Source organism: Pseudopipra pipra, chromosome 5, assembly GCF_036250125.1.
Source record: "Pseudopipra pipra isolate bDixPip1 chromosome 5, bDixPip1.hap1, whole genome shotgun sequence".
In the NCBI taxonomy this organism is placed as follows: Eukaryota; Metazoa; Chordata; class Aves; order Passeriformes; family Pipridae; genus Pseudopipra; species Pseudopipra pipra.
Window position 1 is genome coordinate 36,709,959 of NC_087553.1, and position 13,778 is coordinate 36,723,736.

The following is a 13,778-nucleotide window of genomic DNA, read 5'->3' on the forward strand; positions in this document are numbered from 1 at the left end:
TTATTATTTGGATGAGGTCTCTCAGGCTGTTTCCACATGGAGATCCTTCAATCTTTTGCTTTTTGGCAAGATGTGGAGATGCAGGTGCTATCTGAAACCAATTCAGAGCGTGGTCAAACTGGTGACCTGCTTGTCTTTATACGTTATCCATGAAATGAGAATCAGTCTGAAAGCATATATTTAGCAGAAATGGCATTACTCTTAGAGATATCATTCCACCTCTCTGAAGAATATTGTACTGCCAGCTCATATAGATAAAAAGTTTTAAAATATAAGCAGAAGTTGCAATTTAAGTTGTCAGAGAAAACCCAAGTTGAGTTCTCATGAAGAACATGGGATTGCTGTCAGCAAATGTTGCTGGCTCTAGTAATAGACAAAATATTGAAACTTCTCTCCTGCTTGCTAAAGTAAATCAGATATTTGCAACATATAATTTATTTTCTGCCTGAAAAGAGATGCCAGCAGAGTCTTTTGCAACAGAAAGGCCAGGGCAAATCATGTCAATTACAAAAAAGGTTTACACTAAAGATACCACAGAAAAATGCATATGTCCTTCACATATCTACAAGGATGATATAGAGGAGAATAATCCTCTTTCACAGAAGTTCATCATATCAGTGGCAAGGCATACCTTGAAGCCACAACACAAACCCTATTATTTTTTGTTCAGAGTAGAAAAAAAAGTTGCAAAATGCTATGTGAGAATAGATGAAATCTCAAGTACCCACAGTGTTGTGAAGGACCAAAACCTACCCTGCCAAACAAAGCAAAAGTCTCAGCAATTTCTATTGCTTTTTCCACCTGATTTCACATCATAAATGTGGTAAAAATTTGACCTACTGCAGTTTTTTTGCAACCCATTTTGGTAAGCGTGTGTTTTATTATCATCAGAACTCCTAAAATATTTACATTTTCCACTTCTAAGAAACTTTTGCTTTTTTAAAGAATAACATACACTTATATATTAAAAAATCTATATAAACAAAGAATGATTAAGTTTATAAAAATAAAGCATTGAAAGGTCAGGGAATGCCAGAATTATCTGAATAACCATAATTTAAATACCTCATGTCTGTGCATTATGATAAACTTTTTAATTACATATTAGCATAATACGTTCCATGAAACCTCATTTAGAGGGTCTAGAAAAGCACAGGAATCCAGGTTTCTTTCTTTGTATAAGGGAAAGCAGTCATAACTGTGAAGAAGTAGGTCCTTAATTCACACTTGTAGACTTTAAGCTTAAAAATTACTTTGAGGCAGGCATGCTCATGCAGCTTGCTAACGTCAAGAACAGTTTGCAAATGCCTAATGAAGATGGACTATATTGAGATTTTATTTGTTGAGATCAAACAAATCTTTCCCAAATACATATGAATTTAATTTTTTAAAGCCTTTCATCTTGCATGAATTTGGTCAGCTTTTCACTCAAGACCCAGATTAATATCATGCCAAACAACTATTCTGCAACCTGACAAACAATAGACTTGGAAATAACAGAGTAGTTTTTAGCCAGTCTGACAAAGTTGTATAAACAAACCAAAACATATTTAGGTACTGGGAAATGCTGGACAATCTTATTAACTGAAAACTGATGATAGATTTTCTGCAAAATATGTATGTATCTGCACACTATACAGGACAAATTAACACGTATATTAACACAATAAGCATTAAGTGTTTGAGTGGCATCTAGAACTTGAGGAATACTAAGAATAACAAAAATATCCCTTAATTTGGACCTCTTTTTTTCAGGGAAAATATGCATGGTTTGAAACCTGGGTATGAATATTGCATGGTGGGAAGAGCTCTAATAACTTCACTCTCAGGTGAAAAAAAATAGCGAGAGACATAAAAAAAACGTTGGCACTAGTGACATTCCCCGTCTTTAATTACATGACTGCCAGCCTCTAAATTTTCCACCCTCTCTCCCACTTTGAGATTAAGGTTCTTGTTCTCACATACAGAGTACCACAACAGTCCCTCCTGCCCACATCTTATTTCTCATTTTCTCCTTCTGTTACTGCCTAACCTCTATCCAAATTATTTTCTTAAATGCCTACTGTACACATTCTTTAGTCTTTGCATCACATCAATGCTCGCATTCCAAAGAACTTAGCCATGTTCATTTGAATTTCTATTTAAAATAGGTTTTTTCTGCAAGGTCAACAAATGCTATGATGTCAGCTAAAGCAACTTTCTTTTTTAAGTAACTGGTTCTCTAGATGAAAACTATGTCCTTTATCCTGATGTATTGCATGCACTGTTTGACTAATGCAGAGTATTCCTAACTTGTGTCACAGCCATATTTTCATCAGAAAATGTGAAAAGTAAAAATTATATCATACCTAAGTAATTATCCTAGAACTTCTTCAACTAATTTGCTGGGTTTACATAACCAGAGCCACTCCATGAACCTTTTCTCCCTCCATGACTGAATATTTTTTTTTCACTAAAAGAAACTTGATTTTAAAAAGACAGGACTCAACCTCTAAAACTGAAGACTGCCAAATTTCACAGATGCTCCTTACCTCTACAATGGTCTGACCAAAACCTCAGAGCTGACAGCTCTAAGTTCTGCAAAAGTTGTATTATGATTTTTTATTTCTCAGACATGGATTAAAGCCACCAATATGAATCTACTGAAGCTCAAGGAAAAGAAACAGAAAACACTTGCCTAATCTGCAGGCATACTAATGGGAAAGTGTTTTTATGCTCGCACCTATATACCTATATATATATATATGCATAAGGGCGGGATGGAATTGTTTGTTTTTCCACACTTCATAGACAATGGAACAGAACCCCAAGTCTTGCTTCCCAGTGTTTGTTGGTATTGCCACCTTCTGATACCTGCAAAGGGCAAAACAGGTGGATGAGACCATACTTCTGTTTCCAGCCAACTCCAAATGCATGTTTTGACCCACGTCACAAGACATACACAAGCTTTCTGCTGCTTTGTGACCATCAATTGATAAGGTAATCTGTAAAAATCATGTCCCATTTCAGAAATTCAAGATTACAGATCAGGTTGGGGCCTCTTAATGTTTTCTCTTACATCTTCATCAAAAAATTCTTCACTCCTTCCCACGTGAGGAATTTGCTTTTTTCCCCACTCATTGTGGTATTTGCTGTATTGTGTGCTCAGAAAACTAGCAGCCTCAGAAGCTTTCTTTCTCTTCCTATTCCTTATGAACAAAATGGTGATATTTTAGCAGGTATGAAGGAAACAAAATATTTATAAAGCTCAGATAGCTTTTTACTTAGCAAAGCACTGTTACCTGTCTGCATCCAGAGTCACATCATGAACCCCTCTCTGAATGATGTCTCTAGAGGCAGCTAGGTCTGGTATTCGGTTCAGACTTCTCGTATATAAGTTGAGTCCTCCATCTGTCATGTACCTGAAAAAAAATGTGTGGTCAGTCAGTGGGAAATGCAGCCATCTGGCAACTATGTTTCACTCTAAAGTTAATGGACTGTGAAATTCAAATGTTTAAGGTATGGGTTGTCCTATTAGATGGTATTTCCACTTTTTGTGCCCAGCACAAGGAGATTGGATATCTGCCTATTTTCTAGGATCATTTGCCTTTTTCTGCAATGGCTTACAGGCCAACTTATTTTACTAAAATATATTTAGACTGAAGCCCTCAAGTATTTTCAAAAACTTTAAGCACATTTTAAGTACTTCAGTTTTGCCAAAGAATAGAGCACCAGGTCCAAGAAACAGCATTCCAGCAAAAAAAAAAAAAAAAAAAAAAAAAAAAAAAAAAAAAAAAAAAGGAAAACATGCAGTAGCATTCATCCAACCGGGAACAGAAATTAGGGACCTAAATCAGTAGTCCCTGCTGGGATGCAATTATTCAGATATGAAAGAGATATCCACTGAAGACCTTACAATTATATTTAAGAATATTGTTCTACCTGTGTTTCTTTTGCTTGATTCCCACAACTTCACATTATAATGAATGTTTAATGAATCAAACAAGGAGTATAGTGATATTTACTCACTCGAGAAACATTAAAAATTTGTGAATTCAAAGCACCAGCAATAATTTCTGGAACTCCTACCTACAGTTTCGTTGTCTCTATGAGAGATTTTGGCACTTATAACTGAGCAGCACCACAGGCCTGTCCTACTCTCAAGACCTGTTTCTTGTTTTCCCAAAGGACCTTTTGTTAAACTGTCTTTCCTCTTAGGCTCTTGTTCTTTATGTTTCCCTTTTGCATTTTTTGATAACCCTAATATAACAACAGAGATAGCACAAATTTATGTGTGGAGGACCATGCACATGTCGGCACTTAGCAGAGAAGCATACATATACAGAAAAAAAGTTGGTATACTTCAGTGAACCTACCTCAAAATAAAATAGGGGTTTACTGAATAAGGTGTAGTCCCAATGCAGGGTTGATGGCTAAAGTGGAGGTCACTCATTATTCAAATAATCTTTAACACAAGTTCTCCTTGAGTCATGAAATGGTGCCACTCAAACCCATCTTTCAGTCAAAGCGTGTGTCAAAATACACAGACTCCCAGGCATAAGCCAAGGCACACACACTGCTGCTGCTCCAGCAGTTCTGTTGTCCCTCTCCCTGTGGTTCCTTCTGGAAGAAGATTTAATTAAAATAGACTGTCCAAGAGACCTGAGGGCCAGTACAGGAACCCCAGGAGCACTGCTTCCACCCCTACTGTTAGGGGTGGGTGAATGGAGGAAGGTCTTGAGAGCACACCTGCGGTAGTGTGTGTCACCTGTGTGACAGTTCCAGTTTGAGAAGACATCATGTTCTGGGTGGAAATCTGGATGAAGGCAACCTCAAGTGCATTAAAACACAAAGGGTTCCATTGATTATTTTTAACAAAACTCTGAGGCACTTTACACACGGGTAAGATTTCGCTTGCAGTTCAGTGAGGGACTTCTGAAACCTTGGTCTCTGGAGTCTGCAGAAGGTAACTTCACATTCATTTTCAAAGATAGAGTAACACTCACACTTACATACTAGATTCATCCTTTTATTAAATTCAAAATTCAGACTTTTTTGACAGATTATTTAGCTAGGCTTGAATTATCCAGTCGATTTCAAAGCTCTAGAATTACATATTAAATTTAGCTGTGGTTTGAATGCAATCCAGACTATATGGAATTTTTTTCCCTGTATAAGTAAGGGCTGAATGGAGAGACTTAACAAGTGCAACAGGCCTTCCTCACACTATTTTCTAATTACTGCTGCATTCCTGTCCCCAAGTGATTAAAGTAATTAAACTGATAATGGAAGAGGCATAAGGGAGATAAGACTTTACATGCCTCAGTGAATCCTGAAATTTCAGAGCTTATTAAACTGTTTTTAACATTTACCACACCTAAAAATGTTAACTGAGCACATGGTAACTTATTATCTATTGAGTCATCCTTATTACAGATGCAGAGAAAAGTCACACAAGATGACTTTATTCATCCTTTAATGTGATAAGCTAATAAATACAACTTTTCAGGCACTGCAAAGGATTCCCTTTTTTTTTTTATTTCAAATAAAACCATGCATCTATCAAAAGCAACATTAATATTTCCTTTAAGATAAAAGGCCCTTTAGAAACTAAAGTATCACTTTCTCCATATGTCTTCTCTCTTTTCTAGCACACATGAATATGGTATCCTACTTGACAGTCATTAATGCTATGCTGTGGACAACCTTGTCAGCAGTGCTCCATAGATGGATCACTAAGACAGTGGACTAGGGAGATATAGTAATATGCTTTCTTTATAGTTATGCTTTTCCTAGAAATCTATCTTTGGATGGTGCTTGAGGTGAGATACTACTCTAGAGAGAGCTTTGATCACGCTTAGATTTGCCTTTAGGAATGTATTATTTGCAATTTCATCAGCCATTATTCTCTAATCAAAGCTATACTTGAAACTAAGAGATTAGATTGACAGCAAGAATTCTAAATTTATAGAGAGTGAAATAGTGTGGTATGACATGGTCATGTACTCTATTGGATTTCTGTTCAACACTGTTACCTCAGTCACCAAACAGCCCTGAGATGCCAACAACAGCATTGAGTAGAAATTGAGGCATGAGTAAAACCGTAACATCTTTTCTTTTTTAATGATGTTTTAGGAGTTCTAACACACACAGGAGTGAAGTGACTTGTGTTCCAAGTTTGATATGAGTTGTTAAACAGTAATCTGAAACATAGGGAATGCAGTACCCCAAAGCCACTCAATTGATTAAGCAAAAAAAAAAAAAATTGTGATTCTTCCTCCTGGATATTTTAAGAGAGTAACTAATCTAGTCTTTTACAGAAAGATATTCCTACTGCTCAGATGATAGGCACAGTTGAAAAACTCCTATCACACAGACTACACTAGAAAATATTTAAAGTTAATACAGAGAAAGTCTGTTCTGTCAGCAACTGCTTTTCCTCAATTGCATCCAATACCATAACTACCATCTCAAACAAAACAAAAACACCACAAGAAGATCCATCTCAGAGAAAATGGTGCAAAATGATGGTTTACCAGATAACCAAGACATTTCAGTAAGTAACAAGATGTGTCTGTGCTCTTATCAAAGTTCAGAGCAAAATCATCTTGGTGTTAAAGAGGAAGAACAGAATCTGGAGGCAGCAGAGTATCACTGGCAGATTAGAGTTTTTTGTTTGGTTTTTTTTTGTATGTATGCATATTATAATATTGCAACCATAACGCAAATTCCACCTGTGTGCCAGAAATTTTTAGAAAAATTCTATTAAACCTACCAATCATGCATGAGTAAATGGGGGAAAAGTGCTGCTTACCCACTATTGATGTCATCAGTCCTCAGGCTTTTCCCGAGAATGTCTCCATCACTCATGTAGCCACCAACATCAGCTTCAGAGGATATGTCCAGATCACCACCTCCTTTCTCACTCATGTCGATCTGTGAGATGTTTCCAAGGCGGGAAACAGCTGCTCGGCGAAGTGGGGTGGTGTACATGAATCGAGAAGGGTCTGTGTGTATGAAGCGACTTGTACTGCTGCGAGGATAACCAGCACCCAAGGATGGGGCATCTCCTGCCTGCAGCCGAGGACTGGCCTGCCCCAGCCTCCAAGTCACCGGGGCTGATCGGCTTGACAAGCTTGGTATGCTTCTCCCATTCACTTCAGTTGTCACAGTGCTGTCAAAAGTTGTCTCCAATGTGCTGCCGAACAGAATGGAGAAGTCAGTGAACTGTGCTTCCTCTCTTCCTGAGAAACCAGGAAAAGGGAAGACTGGAGGAATGTATATTTGTTTTTAAAAATTCTCTGTGTGTGTGTGCATATATTTCCACTATGTGCCCATATGTGCTTGTGTATGCCCCTCAGTACTGGGGCCAGTCCTGCTTAATATCTTTATCAATAACTTGGATGAGGGGATAGAGCGCCCCCTTAGTCACCTTGTAGATGACAGAAAGTTGGGCAGGATAGTTGATCTGCCAAAGGGTAGGAAGACTCTGTGGAGGGATCTGGACAGGCTGGATTGAAGGGCTGATGCCAGTGATATGATGTTCAATAGGGTAAAGTGCCGGTTCCTGCACTTGGGTCACAACAACCCCATGCAGCACTACAGACTTGGGGCAGAGTAGCTGGAAAGCTGCCTAGCACATGGTGTGAGTCTTGGGAATAGCCCTGTGCAGGGCTAGGAGTTGGACTCAAAGATCTTTGTGCGTGCCTTCCAACTCACCATATTCTGTGATTCTGTGATCAGAAACGGACCTGGGGCTGCTGGTCAATAGCATCTGAATGTGAGCCAGCAGTGCCCAGATGGCCAAGGTTGCCATTGGCATCCTGGTCTTTATCAGAAATGGTGTGGCCAGCAGGTGCAGGCAAATAATCATCGCCCTGTATTTGGCTGCACTGGTGAGGCTGGTGAGGCTGCACCTTGAACCCTGTGTTCAGTTTTGTCCCCCTCACTACAAGAAAGACATTGAATGAAGGTTCCTAGAGAGTAAGTCACACAAGGAGCAGCTGAGGGAGCTGGGGTTGTTTAGCCTGGAGAAAAGGAGGTTCATGGGAGACCTTATCACTCTCTACAACTACGGGAAAGGAGGTTGCAGCCAGGTGGGGGTTGGCCTCTTCTCTCAGGCAACAAGTGATAGGACAAGAGGAAATGGCCTCAAGCTAAGCCAGAGGAGGTTTAGATTGGATACTAGGAAAAATTTCTTCATAGAAAGGGTTGTCAAGCACTGGAACAGGCTGCCCAGGGAAGTGGTTGAGTCACTGGAGGTATTGAAGAGACTTGTAGATGTGGCACTTTGAGGACATCGTTTAGTGGTGGACTTGGCAGTGCTGGGCTAATGGTTGGACTTGATGACCTCAGATGTCTTTTCCAACCTATATGATTTTATGATTCTATGATTCTATAATCTCTATTTATAAAATAACCTAAAATAAATTTTATAGGCTTCTAAATAAATGATTATAAAACAATAACCATCTTTGTGAATGATTGTATGAGAAATTTCGACAGTAAAGTAAATCAAAATTTTACATCAAAACGTAAGTTGCTAAGACAGTCTCATAAACAGTATGGTTAGTGCCATAGTTAATTTTCCCTTGCAAGTCTCTCATGCATTCAGCACTTGGTAATACTCTCCCATAGTCCATATTTTTAGTGGTCTACACAAAACCAGTGTACCTGTGGCTTATCTGGGTCCCTCTAAGACTGGACATGGTTTCTTCCAAATTCTGTCTCAAGTCTGCTATATTCTTTACAGTTCTCATTCTTCTTGTTTCAGGGTCTTCCCCTGGAGTAGAACAGTAAAACCAGCATACACTTTAGTGCACATGAGTTTATAAGGTTGAATAAAGTACACACGTATACACAGCTGAGAATACACACATATGATTGTAAATAAGTCTGTCCCTTTAATATTTTAAAAAAAATAAAGCTTCATTCTTTCAGTAATAAAACACATATATGCCTATAAATCACAAATAGTATGTAAAAACCCCACTGAAAAGAGTCCTGGTGAAGCATCCCTGTTAGGGCCCAAATCTATTAGTGAAACTCAGATTTACAGTGTTGCGATTTTTATCCTGTGTAATCAAGGCATGATGCAACCCCAGACTACGTGATACATTACAAAGTCCTTTTTTACTCCTTGACATTTTACATGACGTGCTAGGAAAAAAGCCTCAGCAAATCTGTGTCCAGAAAGAACTGAGATGACTCTTAAAACAACTCTTCAGTATGCACATAACATCCAGGCCATTTCAAAGTCTCTTTAAGTCAGGCACTTAATAAAGCATCTTTCCTGAACTGTAATAGTTTCCTGAAGGGGGACATTATTCTTCATTCAGGATAAAATAAAACATACTCCTTGTGATACAAATCTGAACACTCTAAACACATGCATGATTTATACAATTATGGGTTTTAACAGCCTTCAGGATCCATTGTGAAAAGCTAGTCTGGTATCTAGAATAATGAAGCTCGCAGACCTTCACCTTGAACACCTTGAACAATGTTTACTTCATACAATTTAAAAAAAAAAAACGGCAAAAAAGTTACATATGATATGTCACAAAAGAAAAACATAATAAGCTTCAAAGGAATCTACGAAAGTTGTACATGAAGAAACAAAAATGCATGTTTTCTAGCAAATTCATAGATCAAGAAAGTTTAGTTCATTTTACTTTTGAATAATAAGAGAATTTTGAAAGAAATTCTATGACAGATATCACTGATTTGTTCAAGCCTAGTATTCTGCTTCAGGCTGTGTCCTGCATCTGTTGCTCAAAAGAAGGTTGACAGGAAGCATCATTATTACAGTTCCGTGTACAATGCTGAACTTAAAGTGCAAATAATTTCTTTTTGACTCTATCAATGATAAATTTCATGTCATATCTCAACTTGTTAAGTTTATTTTACTCCTCATTATGGAAATGTTATCAACAAGAATGATACTGTGCAACCACTAAAACTTTCTTTAACTTTAGATTTCAGATTCTCATGCACAATAAGATTTTAACCTAATTTTGGAATCCTCATGACATCCAGAAACTGTTTCATCTTTGAATATATCTAATAAGAGATAATCTGGTGAATTTAAACTCAGCATCACACAAAAATCAAGATCAGAAATGCAAGCAGAGGCAAAATACCATATAGATCAATGATATTTCAAATTTGTAAAATGTAAAATGCATAAGCAGATATGCATCGTCAAGTTGCTGCATTTCTCATTCTGTTGCCATCTTCCCTTCCCCCAGGTTTGTATGTGCGTTTAAACAAGATATAATTTCAACAATGGTGGTGTCTCTGAGGAAAAGCATAGAGTGCCATCTAAGTGATAAAACAAATAGGAAATGTTTGGAAAGGAGTTAAAAAAAATATTATATCCTTTACGTAGTAGATAAAATGGGAAAAAGAAAGGAGGAGATGTTAATGTAGAGTGTGTAAGAAAAGTTAAGTAGGACAGAAAACTGGGAAATATTCAACCTGGGGCCAGAAGCAATGAAAATTTTAAATTTAATAAAGCATTTTGGGAAAGTAAAGCAAGAAAAACAAAGTCCTACAGAAAAACATTCTGGTAAGGTAAAAAGATCTCAACACAACATCAGTTCAAAAGGCATGGGAAAAATATTGACTTGCAGCTGAACTACAAGTATAGTTTATAAAAAACATTGAGCTTAACATATTCAGAGACATTTATTTCAAATATAAGGAAGAATCTGCAGAAGCAAACTTTATTTGAACAATGGGTCAATTAAGCTACCTAATATTGAGTTTTGACTAAAGGATGAAGCCTTTGAGCTTACTGACAAACTGAATAGCTACTCTATCCTCTCCTGCAGTCCAGGTCTTACCAACCAAACATTCTGCAGTCAGTTAAGAAAAAACTCAATTCCTGACATTAAATGGAAATAAATTATGTTATGTACATTCCCTATAACTTTTATTTCTACTCAACAGGAAAATGATGCACAGCACTAGCCAACATGCCCTGCAGTTGTGGCTCAGTGTCAAACTAGCTTTCACAGCAATGCCAGTTTGAGGTTCTCCCATCTACTCTGCCCTGGCTGTGTCTTCTGTCCTCTCTGATGCAGTCGAACAGTCTTTCAGGAAATGATGTTTGCCTATTTTATCACTCCAAATAAATTCTACAGTGGTTTAATGATCCTAAAGTCCATAAATCTCTGGGTTGGCACCACTGAACTGACAGTGGGATCAACACCTGGGCAGGATGGAAACAAGTGGGGATACAGGCCCAGCACTGCAAAAGTCTCCATCTTCCGAAGTCACACTTCAAACCCATGTTTATTCACAATATTTTGCTCCCTAAAATACAATACCTGTATTGTATTTTATTTACATTTTTACATGTAGTACCTTGCAGGAGGCAAAAGTCTGCACTCAGACTGAAATTACAACTGCTCCTGTTTCTCAAGCGAGATTGTTCAATAAAGCCTCTTGATGATCAGCGTACCCATGGGTCCCAGGTACTTTGCAGAAGTTTCTACACCACTGTGGAGATTCCTGCGAGGCAAAAAGTTTCATGCCCAGGCTAAGCTCAAGGAAATTACATCCTATTAGACTGAAATTGCTTTTACAGCCCAGACAGTTCCCAGGCAGACCGTTCATGCTTGCCTCTGGACAGTTGTCTATAGTGCACTCAGTTCCTCACTGTCCCTTTGCCCTTTGCTTTCCCCCCTCTGCCAAATGCACTCAAATTGACTTCCAGGTGCAATTATATTCCTGTCAAAATACTTATATAAGGGACATCCAGGATCTGTTACCTGCCCTGCCGTGAAAGCATAGTTTGTTGGTATAAGAAAAATTTCTGTTTACACAGAAAGACAAATTCCAGGGTCTAAGCAGGCAAAATTAAAGGCAGAGCAATACTTTATATATTTATTTCAGGAACTGAATACAATTATTATTTTACAGTGACTTTGCCCTTTTCTTTCCTTGTTTATCCTTGTCAGTTGTTCTTTGCTGTATGTTAACACTGCAAATCTTGCAGCAAAAATGACAGCAACTGTCTTTTTAATATGTATTGCACAGTAAATAGCATAACAAAGCCTTGAGGTATAATTGCAATACATTAAATATAAGGTACATATATGGCAAGCTGCCAAAATATATTTTCACAATGAAGAATATTTCACTTTCAGACAAATTATGTCACAAAATTGGTGTTATTCTAACCTGTAAAGGTGAAAAGTTTGAGATCTAATCTCGTTAGATCTCAGTGACACAAAGGGTAATTTCAAAACTTTTACACCAGTTTTTACTAAAAAAAGCTACAACTGAAGTTTTATTATATTAAAATACTATATAGCACTACATAAAAAATCCTCAAAACTAATTATTAGAATGCTTTAAAAATAATTGTTCTTTTCTTTCTTTCCATCGTTCTCTAAAGGCCATACTAATGGACTCCTGCTGTACTATGGATGAAAAAGTCAGAAATTATAAACAGTTGAAAATGGCAATGGAGAAATTTTCTGCACTGAGTACAAGATCTACTTGTACGTTAGGACAGCACTCTGACTCCCTATCCACATCAAGCCTCCTTCTGTACAGAGAACCACACGGATGATGAATATGTGCATTTTTTCTGAAAACTAGCTACACTCTGCCTGCTAGAGGAGACACTGTGGTGCTTATTGCATCAGGATTGGGGTTAAAGGGATCTTAGACTCCTCCAGACACCTTGTTGCTTATAATATGGCCCAATGCTATCACAGAGTTTACCCATATTTTCATGACCTAACATATCAGAAATGCTCCCTATCTTATAATCTCGAGTGGTTCTGATTTGTATGCTAAAGAAAAGCCATTCTAATTCATACATGGGGAGACTGGGATAAGACTATAACCAGAGTACCCTGAAAATTTCTGTCAAAATTCTGTTCCTCCTACAAGGAAGGCCAGTGCAAGTATTTTACTGACCCTATGATATATAATCTCCTCAAATCATTTGTAGCTTCATCATTTAGGTTAAACATTCCAAAAGATTTTCTCCAAACTTTTGCTATAAGCAGTGAACCATTACAGGTTCCCTCAATAAATTTCTGGAGAACACATTTATTTCTTCCATTGAGTGAAATACATTCACAGGAAATCAAAATAAATATTTTACAAAAATTATTATATTTAATCTAAATAAGTTGAACTTTTACATTCACATTTCTGAAGCTCAAACATAATTTCACCTTTAATAATACTGTTCATAATAATTTCTGTACTTCTGTACATGTAATTACAGCCCAAAGCAAATAGAAGAATAACAACTCCATCAATTGTCTTTCATAAAAGAATTTACAAATAATAAACATCTCTCCAGGCAATTATCCACTATTAGATAATAACTCCATTCACAAAGGAAAGTACCAGTTTTAATCTGCAAGTGGGAAAACTGAGGCTCACAAGAAAACAGAAATTTGTCAGTGGCACACAGCTGAAGTGGAGTGGGGGCAGGGGAGAGCTCAGTCTCCTTTACTAGCAAGCCTCTGATCTCTAGAAGAAGCCTACTGGTACAGTCTAATAATAAAAGGTATGAATACAAAGAGAATTCTTGGTTCTTTCTCATTTTGAGATGACAGCTTTTTTCACTACTTACACACCAAAAATTTTATCCTGAATGTTTAAACACAATCAGAGCTAACGTCCACCAGCAAGGAGCTCTGGGCTAGACACATGCTATATAACCTTTAAAAAGCAAGCAGCCACTTCAAACCATTTGACTGGCTGAAGAACAAAGCTTTGGAAATGAACACTTTGAGCACTCTTATAAAGGGCTGAGAGATGAAACA

The 13,778-nt window shown here is 37.5% G+C and overlaps 1 protein-coding gene across 10 annotated transcripts in view; it reads right to left on the reverse strand.

Moving 5' to 3' along the window:
* Window positions 1-13,778, reverse strand: part of NAV3 (neuron navigator 3) — a 527,200-nt gene that overhangs the window by 99,378 nt on the left and 414,044 nt on the right. For all 10 annotated transcript variants that reach the window (XM_064655607.1, XM_064655608.1, XM_064655602.1 and 7 more), the window contains 3 exons: window positions 8,653-8,761; window positions 6,794-7,177; window positions 3,282-3,401 (listed from right to left, as the gene is read on the reverse strand). In XM_064655607.1, the coding sequence (XP_064511677.1) occupies window positions 3,282-3,401; window positions 6,794-7,177; window positions 8,653-8,761 (613 nt within the window). The remainder of the gene's footprint in view (window positions 1-3,281; window positions 3,402-6,793; window positions 7,178-8,652; window positions 8,762-13,778) is intronic.